The sequence below is a fragment of the Entelurus aequoreus genome, linkage group LG26, assembly GCF_033978785.1.
Source record: "Entelurus aequoreus isolate RoL-2023_Sb linkage group LG26, RoL_Eaeq_v1.1, whole genome shotgun sequence".
Lineage (NCBI taxonomy): Eukaryota > Metazoa > Chordata > Actinopteri > Syngnathiformes > Syngnathidae > Entelurus > Entelurus aequoreus.
The window spans coordinates 16,620,758-16,633,054 of NC_084756.1; the positions used below are offsets into that span (position 1 = coordinate 16,620,758).

The 12,297-nt window shown below is 38.1% G+C and overlaps 1 protein-coding gene across 2 annotated transcripts in view; it reads left to right on the forward strand.

Annotated features, from left to right (window-relative positions):
* Positions 1 to 7,787, forward strand: part of LOC133643452 (acidic mammalian chitinase-like) — a 35,415-nt gene extending 27,628 nt beyond the window's left edge. For both annotated transcript variants that reach the window (XM_062038044.1, XM_062038043.1), the window contains exons 7-13: positions 1,329 to 1,494; positions 2,406 to 2,530; positions 6,668 to 6,791; positions 6,855 to 7,037; positions 7,111 to 7,227; positions 7,305 to 7,437; positions 7,526 to 7,787. In XM_062038044.1, coding sequence (XP_061894028.1) covers positions 1,329 to 1,494; positions 2,406 to 2,530; positions 6,668 to 6,791; positions 6,855 to 7,037; positions 7,111 to 7,227; positions 7,305 to 7,437; positions 7,526 to 7,776 — 1,099 coding nt within the window. In that variant the 3' untranslated portion in view covers positions 7,777 to 7,787. The remainder of the gene's footprint in view (positions 1 to 1,328; positions 1,495 to 2,405; positions 2,531 to 6,667; positions 6,792 to 6,854; positions 7,038 to 7,110; positions 7,228 to 7,304; positions 7,438 to 7,525) is intronic.
* Positions 7,788 to 12,297: the final 4,510 nt, after the last annotated feature.

The following is a 12,297-nucleotide window of genomic DNA, read 5'->3' on the forward strand; positions in this document are numbered from 1 at the left end:
GGCACAAGGGGATGGGTCAAATGTGTGTGTGTTACTATCAGTGGTACTTCAACTTTTAACTTTAATTTTGTCAGAGTTACAGGAGCGCTCTGATGCTTTTAAGGACCTTCTACAAAAAATCTTGTCAAAGATCATCTTTATGACGACACTCTAGTATTTATAAGAATCTCCTGCAAAAACGTGAGTCTCTCACAATTTTTTTTTTTGAAGTGAACACGCAGGCTATCAGTTGAATAACCCAAATGATGAAAAAGAGAGGGCCAAAAATGGAAACTTGAGGAACACCACTAATATAACGAAAGAAGTCGCAAGCTACAGCAACACCTTAGTGACATAAATCATTATTACAAAAAATAACTGCCAAAAAAAATGTTTGACTCCCAAGTTTCATTCCCAGGCCAGATTTGGCAATTGATTTAGCCATGGTCTACAACAGGGTCTGCAACTTTTTGCATCAAAAGAGCCATTTGGGCCTGTTTTCACTAAATTGTTAAGTACATGTACAGTTTCCTTTCAAGATACAGTCATGTTTTGGTCCACGGTCAGGCCTGGAACCAAATAACAGCAATAAACTAGGGATTGCTCTACTGGTTTCTTTCTAGCTCCTCCTGACTCAAACCTAAGTGACGAGCCAAAATGTGAAGTGGCAATACCAGACACACAATGCTAACAACACAAAATGCAAACAACACAGCTAACTGTCCTCACAGTTCGGATAACATTTTCCATTTCTCTCTAGTTATACGTTGAAAAGAAATAACAAAAAGATGAAAGTACATTGCATTGCGTACATACAATTAAGTTCAAGTTAAAGTACCAATGATTGATGTACATTACAGAACATCTTTAAATATACATATATATATATATATAGTGTTGAGGTTTCTGTGGTTTATCCGTTACACAGTGCTCAATACTGGGGTAGAGCTAAATATACGTTAGGTCAGGAAAAAACACAGTGGCTATTTCATCCCTACAAGCCTGTTTCGCAGGTTTCCCCGCTCTTCAGGGAATTATTCAGGAAAATCCCCCGAAGAGCAGGGAAACCTGCGAAACAGGCTTGTAGGGATGAAATAACCTCTGTGTTTTTTCCTGACCTAATGTGTATATATATATATATATATATATATATATATATATATATATATATATATATATATATATATATATATATATATATATATATATATATATATATATATATATATAAACATAGATTTTTTTTTCAAATAATCATAATTTAATTTTTTTAAGAAACCTTTAACAGAAGCCGGACTTAGTGCTGGTTTGAGTTAGTCGTTGGATCAACCGGTTGTACTTGTGTCCAGGTTCTCCATTGTGGTATCCAACCAGGCCAATCGTCAGAAGTTCATCCAGTCTTCCATCAAATTCCTGAGGACTCATGGTTTCGACGGTCTGGATCTGGACTGGGAGTACCCCGGAGCTCGCGGAAGCCCGCCAGAAGACAAGCACAGGTTCACTTTGCTCTGTCAGGTAGGCAACGATGTGTCTTGATCATTAATTTACTGCTGGTGTAGTGTTAACAGGTGTATATGTATGTACTACATACCATAGATTTTCAACAGGGGAGGTCCCCACGCTCATGGGGTCCACAGCGTTACTGCAGGGGATTTTTAAGATGTTTTGAATGATTTGACTTTTTTTATATACAGTATAGACCAAAAGTTTGGACACACTTTCTCATTTCAATGCGTTTTCTTTATTTTCATGACTATTTACATTGTAGATTGTCACTGAAGGCATCAAAACTATGACACCTGTGAAGTGAAAACCCTTTCAGGTGACTACCTCTTGAAGCTCATCGAGAGAATGCCAAGAGTGTGCAAAGCAGTAATCAGAGCAAAGGGTGGCTATTTTGAAGTAACTAGAATACAAAACATATTTTCAGTTATTTCACCATTTTTTGTTAAGTACATAACTCCACATATGTTCATTCGTAGTTTTGATGCCTTCAGTGTGTTATATTCATGTTAGCATTTAAGATAGCTCACGATTAGCGTACTAGTTGCCAGCTGGCAATTCGCGATACAAGCTGCCAGCTAACTATTAGCAGCACTATACTGTATTATATTTATTTATCATTATATGAATTTCTTAGTATTGCACAAAAACAAGGTACCGTCAGTTTAAAGTTAAAGTTTAAATCGAAACACAATCTTATACAGGATACAGTATGTAAGTAGGGAAACCTGCGAAACAGGCTTGTAGGGATGAAATAGCCTCTGTGTACACCGCAGCTGGAATTAAAATTTTCCTGAGGGAACTCTCCTGAAGGAATCAATAAAGTACTATTTATCTATCTATTTATCTAGGGGGTCCCTTTACATCTGTTCATCATGCTATATACAAATGTATACGGGATAATATGATCCATGTTCCTACAGGAACTTGTTCAAGCCTATGCGGCTGAGGCCAAGGCCACGGGCAACACTCAACTGATGGTGACCGCTGCAGTGTCTGCTGGCAAGGGGACAATCGATGGAGGATACGAAATTGCTGAGATTGCCAAGTAAGAGCATGCTTGGATTGATTATTTCTTAAGAAGGGAGTACCATAAATACTGTATATACTAGAGATGTCCCCATCCTGATCATGGAATCAGATCATGACCGATAGTAGTCTTTTTCAACTTACCGCAGTTGTGCTCCAGTGTTTACATGCTAAAGATTATACTAACGTGAAAGATTCCTTCACGAAGGATGCACATTTCCATACGTGCAGGAGTTGCATTCATTCCTGAAGGGACCATGTCTTGCCAGAACACCGGCTCCAAATTGAGAGCGAGCTGCAACGAACACGTCGTCTATCCACAGTGCGAAGCCGCTTCTAAGATATTAATCCTCACCACCGTGGCGGAGTATAAACTAAGTTTCTTCTAAGTAGCATTATCCGTGGAAGACTCGAGGAAAAGGAATGGCTTAGCATGAAGAAACAAGAAGCTAACTATATTTGTCTCGTTTTTGATGATTATAAATCATATTTTGGTGGTTATTGCTATTGTGTACAAACTCAGGGCTAGAGATAGGTACTGGATTCGGTACATTTTTGGTATCGACCGAATCCCGCCAAGCAGACTAGGCACGATTCACGTAAACTCCAAGGGTGCCATGTTAAGGTACCTGGGTCGCGCGTGACATCACGCCCGGTGCACTTTGGCACTTGGCGATCACTCCAGCAGCACTGAGAACTGACTCAGCCAAACTACCTCTCGGTAATGTGGCAATTTTCATCGCCAACAGAGAAATTGACTCTAAACAAAACGCTCCAACGTAAGTTAAGTAAGGCTGCACTTTTCCACAAATGTGCTAGCTTGAAGCTAGTATGGCTTTGCTAATGACATGCTACTGATTAGCATTAGTAAGTTTACCTTTTTAATTTAACACCTTCAAATTTCTTCATTGGAACTACAACAAAGATGCACGTTACAGTCAAACAGCTGGTACGTAAAAAGTACAATACTTGGAGTATTAACACTTTGTAGGGCGCAGCAAAAGACAGCAAGGATTGAAATGACCAACACACCATAAAGTGAGTTTTTATTATCAAAAACTATTAATATTTATTAGCACACACATAAATAACAGGAATCTCTACCATATCGGTTCAAATGTAAACAGTACCCATCTCTACTCAAGGAGTAAGTCACAGGAAGGCTTTAAGGGTAGAACTCGAATTATTTAAATAGAAGCCAATAGTAGTTTTTGCTTAGTCATTGTGTACTTTTGTTAAAAAGTTGTATGTAGCATTTAATGCCACAAATTTAATACACCATCTGATTGACGACAATTCTAGCAGATTCTAAATTTAAAAAGATAAGCTTCTTAAAAACATTGTTTACTTCAGTTGCTTGCTATAAAACGTTTTCCCTTCTATAATCTATTGTCAAAGTATCGGATAGACCAGTGATCTGCAACCTAAAACGTTGAAAGAGCCATATTGGGCCAAGAATACAAAAAACAAATCTGTCTGGGGCCGCAAAAAATGAAAAGTCGTATATAAGTCTTATAATGAAGGCAACACATGACGTAAGTGTCTATATTAGCTATAATAGCCTACTATCAAAATTACTATGTGTCGCAGGCTGAAGCAAATCTTCGTTGACAGAAATGTTGAAATGTAATATTTATTCTACACATTTTTACAACATTAGAAACCATTAGTAAATCTGAGGCTACTCAGAAGGTGAGATAACTCCTGGAACTACTGGCTTTTAATGGCCAAAAGTATAGATGTGTGTGTCCAAGTTAAAGGAAACGGCAGCCTGTCTTCTTCTAGTGGATTTATTACAATCTTTCCAAGCTGGGTAACGTTTGCTGTGGTCTGGAACAACATGACAAAACAAACAACTATCAGAAATGCAGCCAGTACTACATACAGATAATGTGTCATGAGACATGCAAAACTAAATTATATACAAAGAGGATAAAAGTAAAGGATATTAAATGAGCTCAAATATACCTACAAATGAGGCATAATGATGAAATATGTACATACAGCTAGTCTAAATAGCATGTTAGCATCGATTAGCTTGCCATACTTGCCAACCTTGAGACCTCCAATATCGGGAGGTGGGGGGGGGGCTTGATCGGGGGGGGGCCGTAGTTGGGGCGGGGGGCGTGGTTAGGGGCGTGGTTAAGAGGAGAGTATATTTACAGCCAGAATTCACCAACTCAAGTATTTCATATATATATATATATATATATATATATATATATATATATATATATATATATATATATATATATATATATATATATATATATATATAAATACTTGACTTTCAGTGAATTCTAGCTATATATATATATATATATATATATATATATATATATATATATATATATATATATATATATATATATATATATATATATATATATATATATATATATATATATATTATATATATAAATAAAAGAAATACTTGAATTTTAGTGTTCATTTATTTACACATATACACACACACACACACACACAACACTCATCAATACTCATTGTTGTACTTGAAAGTACAATGCTTTGTTAAGGGTTGAATTGGCCATCCTCTTTCTATTCTCTGTCACTATTTTTCTAACCATGCTGAACACCCTCTCTGATGATGCATTGCTGTGTGGCACGCACAAAAGTGCTTTCATCAAATGCAGGAGAGTGTGGAATCTTCCATCTCTCCCTAGCATGGCCCAAAACTTTGTCCAGTTTACATCTGCTGTGACAACTAGAAACACACGAGCCTCCACCAGGGGGCAGTGTAGCGTACCCAGATGTAAAACCTCTTTTGCACAATCAGCCTTTTCATATAAAGCCATAAAGGAATGGAACGACCTCACAACAAACTTGAAAAGTCTAACAGATTACTCTTCATTCACAATTGAAGTTAAAAAGTGGCTTTGGAGCAATCAAAGCTGCTCACACGGTCACTAAGATGGGCATTATGTTTGACACATCAACCTAGTGTGTATTATATTTATCCATGAGAGCATTTTTTATTGTAAATTGTGAGGTGTGTCTGTTAAAATCATGGTTGTTTTTACAAATGATGACAGATGTGAACAAAAGCATGTATTGTCTTTGTGTGATGATGTAAATGAGGTGTGGTTGTATTGTATATTAAGTATGTGTCCATGAAAGGGCATTTTATGACTTTTTTCTTAATACTTGTGTATGATTTTATTGTTATAATTTTATTGCATGATTTTTGTATCCCTTTAATTTAGGTAGCCAGGGACTGCAGATGGAAATTAGCTATTTAGCTATAATCTGGTACAGAACATATCTGTCTTTGAGCTTAATGTTTCTGTATATTGTCCCTTCAAATAAAGACTAAACTAAAACCGGTCAATCCTTGCTTCCTGGGGAAGATCTTCCCTGGCAAGCAATTGGTACTCCAGTACTTGTACCCGGAGGCTGGTCAGGTCCAATCCCAGCTGCGGCAGACTTTTTTTGGGGGGGGCGTGGCCTCCAGCTCCGGCTGAATACCGGGAGTTTGTCGGGAGAAAATCTCTGTCGGGAGGTTGTCGGGAGAGGCGCTGAATATCGGGATTCTCCCGCTAAAAACGGGAGGGTTGGCAAGTATGTAGCTTGCAGTCATGCACTGACCAAATATGCCTGATTAGCACTCCAACAAGTCAATAACATCAACAAAGCGCACCTTTGTGCATTCACGCACAGTACAGTATAAAACGTTTGGTGGGCAAAATGAGTCAAAGAAGGAGTGGAAGAGTTTACATGTAAACAAACTGTTGCGTCACAGTCCACACTATGGTTAGTTCAAGAACCGCCGAAATTAGTAGGACAAAACGATGTTCACCAAATAGTCTCATCAGTGAAGCATACACACAAACATATTAAACAGTGGGCTTTCTAACAATTGGGAAGGTTTGTGTCATGTTTGTCCTCAAACAAAAAACATACCAAAACAAAAAAAATATTTTTCCCCAATCTTTTTCCATTTTCAACCCTTTTTAAAAAATGCTCCAGGGAGCCACTCAGGTGGCACTAAAGAGCCACGGGTTGCTGACCACCGGGATAGAGGGTTGAAATTGGATAGGGATCAGAGGCCAAAAACTTGATGGGGACAGCCCTACTATATCCTGTATACAGTTTTTATATACCGGTACATGAAGTCATTGTTTTTCATTGATGATAGGGAACTGGACTTTATCAATGTCATGACCTACGACTTCCACGGAACTTGGGAGCGCTTCACAGGACATAACAGTCCTCTGTTCCGTGGTTCCCAGGACTTTGGGGACCTCATTTACTTCAACACCGTAAGTAGGAGGAACACAACCCGTTTTCAAAATGTTTTTAAAACACTGTAAATCCCTCTTCAGGACTACGCTATGAAGTACTGGAGAGACAATGGCACGCCGGTGGAGAAGCTGAGGATGGGTTTTGCCACCTATGGTCGTACCTTCCGTCTGACATCAGCAGACACTGGTGTTGGAGCTCCAGCTAGTGGACCTGCAGCTGCTGGTCCATTCACACGAGAAGCTGGGTTCTGGGCCTACTATGAGGTATTGTAGATGTAAACGTGTGATGGGAAGTATTTTGGTATTTAAACCGCTAACATTGTGGTGTGTGGTTTAGATCTGCGGCTTTCTGAAAGGCACTCAACTTCAGTGGATCGACGACCAGAAGGTGCCCTATGCCACTAAAAACAGCGAGTGGGTGGGATTTGACACCAAGGAAAGCTATGAGACCAAAGTACGTTGGCGTCAAGTGTGCACCCCAGGCCTGCTGTCGGGATACCTTCATTAAAAATGTCCTTCTGTTCCCACCAGGTCCGTTACCTGAAGGAGCAAAGGTTTGGCGGTGCTTTTGTGTGGGCCCTTGACTTGGATGACTTTGCTGGACGATTCTGTGGCGAGGGCAAACACCCTCTTCTGTCTCACCTTCGCAAACTTCTCAATATTGGTACGTTTTTCCAACTGTGAGGGAAGTGAAATGTGTCCTACTTGCAGACTGTACCTTAACGTGTATTACTTCTTGAACTGCCATTCAGAGCTGCCCCCACTTCCTCCGACCACGACCCCCAAGCCCGGCGCTAGCACCACCGCCCGTCCCACCACGACCACCACAGTGACCACCCATGCCCCGGGATCCGGGTTCTGCAACGGCAAACCCGACGGCCTGTACCCCCACCCAGACGACAGGGCCAGCTTCTACATGTGTGCAGGTGGCATCACTCACGTGAGGCAGTGTGGATCTGGATCTGTCTACGATGACGGCTGCAAGTGCTGCGTGTGGCCATGAGCGATAATTGGACAAACTTAAAGTAACATCCTGTATTAAACAGACTGATATCATCATGCATCCACTGTGTATCATTTCAATCAATCAATCAATCAATGTTTATTTATATAGCCCTAAATCACAAGTGTCTCAAAGGGCTGTACAAGCCACAACGACATCCTCGGTACAGAGCCCACATACGGGCAAGGAAAACTCACCCCAGTGGGACGTCAATGTGAATGACTATGAGAAACCTTGGAGAGGACCGCATATGTGGGTAACTGAGTTTTAAGATGGGACTTAAATGCTTCTACTGAGGTAGCATCTCTAACTTTTACCGGGAGGGCATTCCATAGTATTGGAGCCCGAATAGAAAACGCTCTATAGCCCGCAGACTTTTTTTGGGCTCTGGGAATCACTAATAAGCCGAAGTTCTTTGAACGCAGATTTCTTGTCGGGACATATGGTACAATACAATCGGCAAGATAGGCAGGAGCTTGACCGTGTAGTATTTCATACGTAAGTAGTAAAACCTTAAAGTCGCATCTTAAGTGCACATAAAGCCAGTGCAGGTGAGCCAGTATAGGCGTAATATGATCAAACTTTCTTGTTTTTGTCAAAAGTCTAGCAGCCGCATTTTGTACCAACTGTAATCTTTTAATGCTAGACATAGGGAGGCCCGAAAATAATACGTTACAGTAATCGAGACGAGATGTAACGAACGCATGGATAATGATCTCAGCGTCGCTTGTGGACAAAATGGAACGAATTTTAGCGATATTACGGAGATGAAAGAAGGCCGTTTTAGTAACACTCTTAATGTTATATACTCTTAATTTCAGAGTATATTGTTAGACTAAATGAGCAGATGTCCATTTTCTGCAGCTGGATTCTATCCCAGCGGATTTTGACTGAGAGGTAGAGTACACCTTGGTCTGGTCACCAGCCAATCATATCACACATACGTATACAAAAAAACAGTTCCAATTTTTTGTCAAATAAACTAAATACTAACATGTCTTTATTATGCAATGAACACAACATGTTTTCATTAAATATACTATATTTTATTAGGTATACTTTACAGTGAACATAATATGTTTATAATACATGTTTTTATAAAATTATAGAAATAAACAACATGAATGATTACATGTGTTTGTTATTTTTATTCTGTGTTGATGATGGCACGGGCATGTTAATATGAGCTACAATTACTGGAGGACTTGATCTTAGCTTGACAGAATGCAACACAGTGCATTTTATATATATATATATATATATATATATATATATATATATATATATATATATATATATATATATATATATATATATATATATATATATATATATACATATATATATATATATATATATATACAGTAAGTCACTGAAAAGTCTGACCACCTGAGAGCTTACGTTGCACAGAAGGAACAGGAAGATGCTGTCAAAGAATCAGAGAAATACTTCACAGGACATTGACAGTCAAAAAGTGACTCCACCATTTGTTGTTAACAAAAACCGGAGAAAGAAAAACAACTTTACCTCATGTAACACCTCGCAGTAATGTCAGTCTTACTGAAAGTCACCCTGCTAAAACCGCCGGTGGACGTCTTGTTATTAAACCCAGGAACTTAATACAAGAATAATTAATATCGTACCATTATTTGTATGAACAGTTTTACCAGATCAAAGGTCACTTGAGTAGTGATGCTTATGCTTAGAGTTATGTAACTTTTTTTTCAGGAAGAGAAATGTTTTAATTTCATTAAATGGTTGGTTTTGTGACGGATTCTCAGTGATGGGCAAGCTACTTGAAAAATGTAGTAAGCTAAGCTACAAGTCTATAGGCCCACATGTATAATATCAATGTTCATGTAACTGCGTGTACAAATGGGCCCAATAAGGGTCCATTACTATTAACTATCTGTCATTTTGCTGGGGACACCCTACAACTACCTCCGGGGGTCCCCGCTCCCCACTGTATGTATTTATTTAGTTTACCTTTTCTTTGGCCCACCTCCATAATGTTATTCATTTTCTCTACCTGCTGTAAAAAAACAGAATCTATCAAAAGCTCAACAAAAAAACAATGACTTGTGTGTTGTTTGGGAACAGTTGGTAATAGTTATGTGAAGTAAAAGTTTTCATGAACTCAGCTCACCTTAATGTGTGTTCCTAAATTTGTGTTGGACGTCTTTGATCAGGGGTGTCAAACTCATTTCATTCTGTGCACACGCGGGCCCGACTATTAAAATCATGGCATTAAAACTAAAAAATAAAGACAACTTCAGATTGATTTCTTTGTCTCCAGGCTTTGACTTTGACACCCCTGTCTTAGATGAAGAGAGCAGTTATGATTTAGATTTATAGAGTAAACAACTAAAAAATAAGGTATTGGGCATCGGTTATTTTTAAACGCATACATTTGTCTAAAAATGGCCAAGGAAACTCATTATTGTGGGTTTCCTGCATGTCATCTTCATCACTAAAGGAATAATGTAATGCCCTCCCTTGAAAAATATTGTCTTTTTTTTTTTGAGTCGTCAGCTTGAAGGTTTCCTCTGTCTCTAAATCCCTTGTAGTCATGAGACATGAGTGTGTGTATGTTATGATTTTGCTTTCGGGTTTCGATGACCAGCCTTATCTTGCCTCGGATTGGCCAGTCCATACAGGAATAGCTATATGTTAAAAAAGTAGCTAAACTACCGCCAAGCTACTGAAAAATGTAGTTAAGCTACGTAGCTTAGCTTGTGACTGCCCATCACTGCTGATTCTTTTGTGGGGAAAGGGTGATGTACTGATATATTGTTAAATTATAAATTAAATTGACAAGTGTAAGGGAATAAGCGGTAGAAAATGGATGGATGGATGGAAGTGTTGTTGTATGTAATGTAACACGTGGCCATAGGAAGGCACAGTTGGACTAAGGTAAACATTGCGGCCACCTAGATTATGTGTGTTTGGCTTTATTGTAACATTGCATATCAAAATAGTACTCTCTCTCTCTCTCTCTATCTCTCTCTCTCTCTCTCTCTCTCTCTCTCTCTCTCTCTCTCTCTCTCTCAAACTACTCACTAGTAAATATTGGCTGACCACTTTTTACTTTTACTTGAGTCATATTATTAAAGTAACAGTACTCTTACTTGAGTACAATTTGTGGCTGTTCTACCCAACTCTGTATATTACCACATTGCAAACATAATAAACCAATAAGGTTAGTTAAAAAAAGATAATCATTTTTGAAATAAATTGAATATTGAGTGTATTTTAGGAGCTGTGGGAGAGGGTTGAAAACACATGTGGGATGTTGTATAATGTTTGAAGAAACATAGCTATCTATAATATATTTTTTATGATTTACTTTTGTTTGTTTATGTGTATATAACAGAGTGGGAAGCGATATTCATCTTTTAAAGTCTTGGTTGTGACACACTATTTTTATTTCTTTTTAAATAATATTTGTATTTATTAATTTGATAGGGAAATCATAATACAGGTACTGAGAAAACAGACACTTTTTTTGCCCCCCCCCCCCCAAATACAAAAATAATACAAAAATACAAAAAAATCATAAATTAAAGAAAAATAAGAAATGTAAAATAATAACACCCCCTCCCACCCCCCGTCCTACTTTTCAGTCACAGTGGGTAGCAATGTACTGCCTTCCTCTTCGCCACAAGCAGATAGAGCAGGGGTGTCAAACTCATTTTAGATTGAGGGCCACATGGAGAAAAATCTACTCCCAAGTGGGCCGGACTGGTAAAATCACGACACAATAAATTAAAAATAAAGAAAACTTTAGATTGTTTTCTTTGTTTAATAATAGAACAAGCACATTCTGAAAATGTTCAAATCATAATGTTTTTTTTACACTTGCATGTTGCGGTTAATAGTATTCTATCTTTATTTGTCGTTATTTAAATTTTCTAAATAAATTATGTGATAATGTTCATCTGTCAACTCATTGGTGGCAATTTTCAATCCATCAAGATAAAAATCAAATTATAGGATGTTATTTATGTAGTTTGCTCATTTTCCTCGACTGGTGCATTAACATGTGTTTTTTAAAATTTATCATTATTTTTTTTTTCCATATGTAGCATCTTCTACAAAGATACAAAGAATTGCTATTGCGACATCTAGTGGACACATTTAGAACAGCAGTTTCTTTCATTCAAAAATTTTGGCTCATTTTTATACTTAGCTAACTCATCCCTCGGGCCGGATAAAACCTGTTCGCGGGCCTGATCCGGCCCTCGGGCCTTACGTTTGACACCCCTGAGATAGAGAATCACTATAACTGATTAAAAGGGGAAAAACGGTAACGACAAAAATAATAATCAAACATTCAGAGAAGTGTCACTGAATAAAAACAACAACAACAAAGAAAAAATAATTGAGGTAGTGAAAAGGTTAATTGTCAACAGTGAGTGTCACATTTATACTATAGTGTATTCAATTTTGCTATGAAAGTAATTATACAGCCCCAGGTCAAGTCAAATTGTTTTGGTGTACCCCTCAGATTATATTTTATTT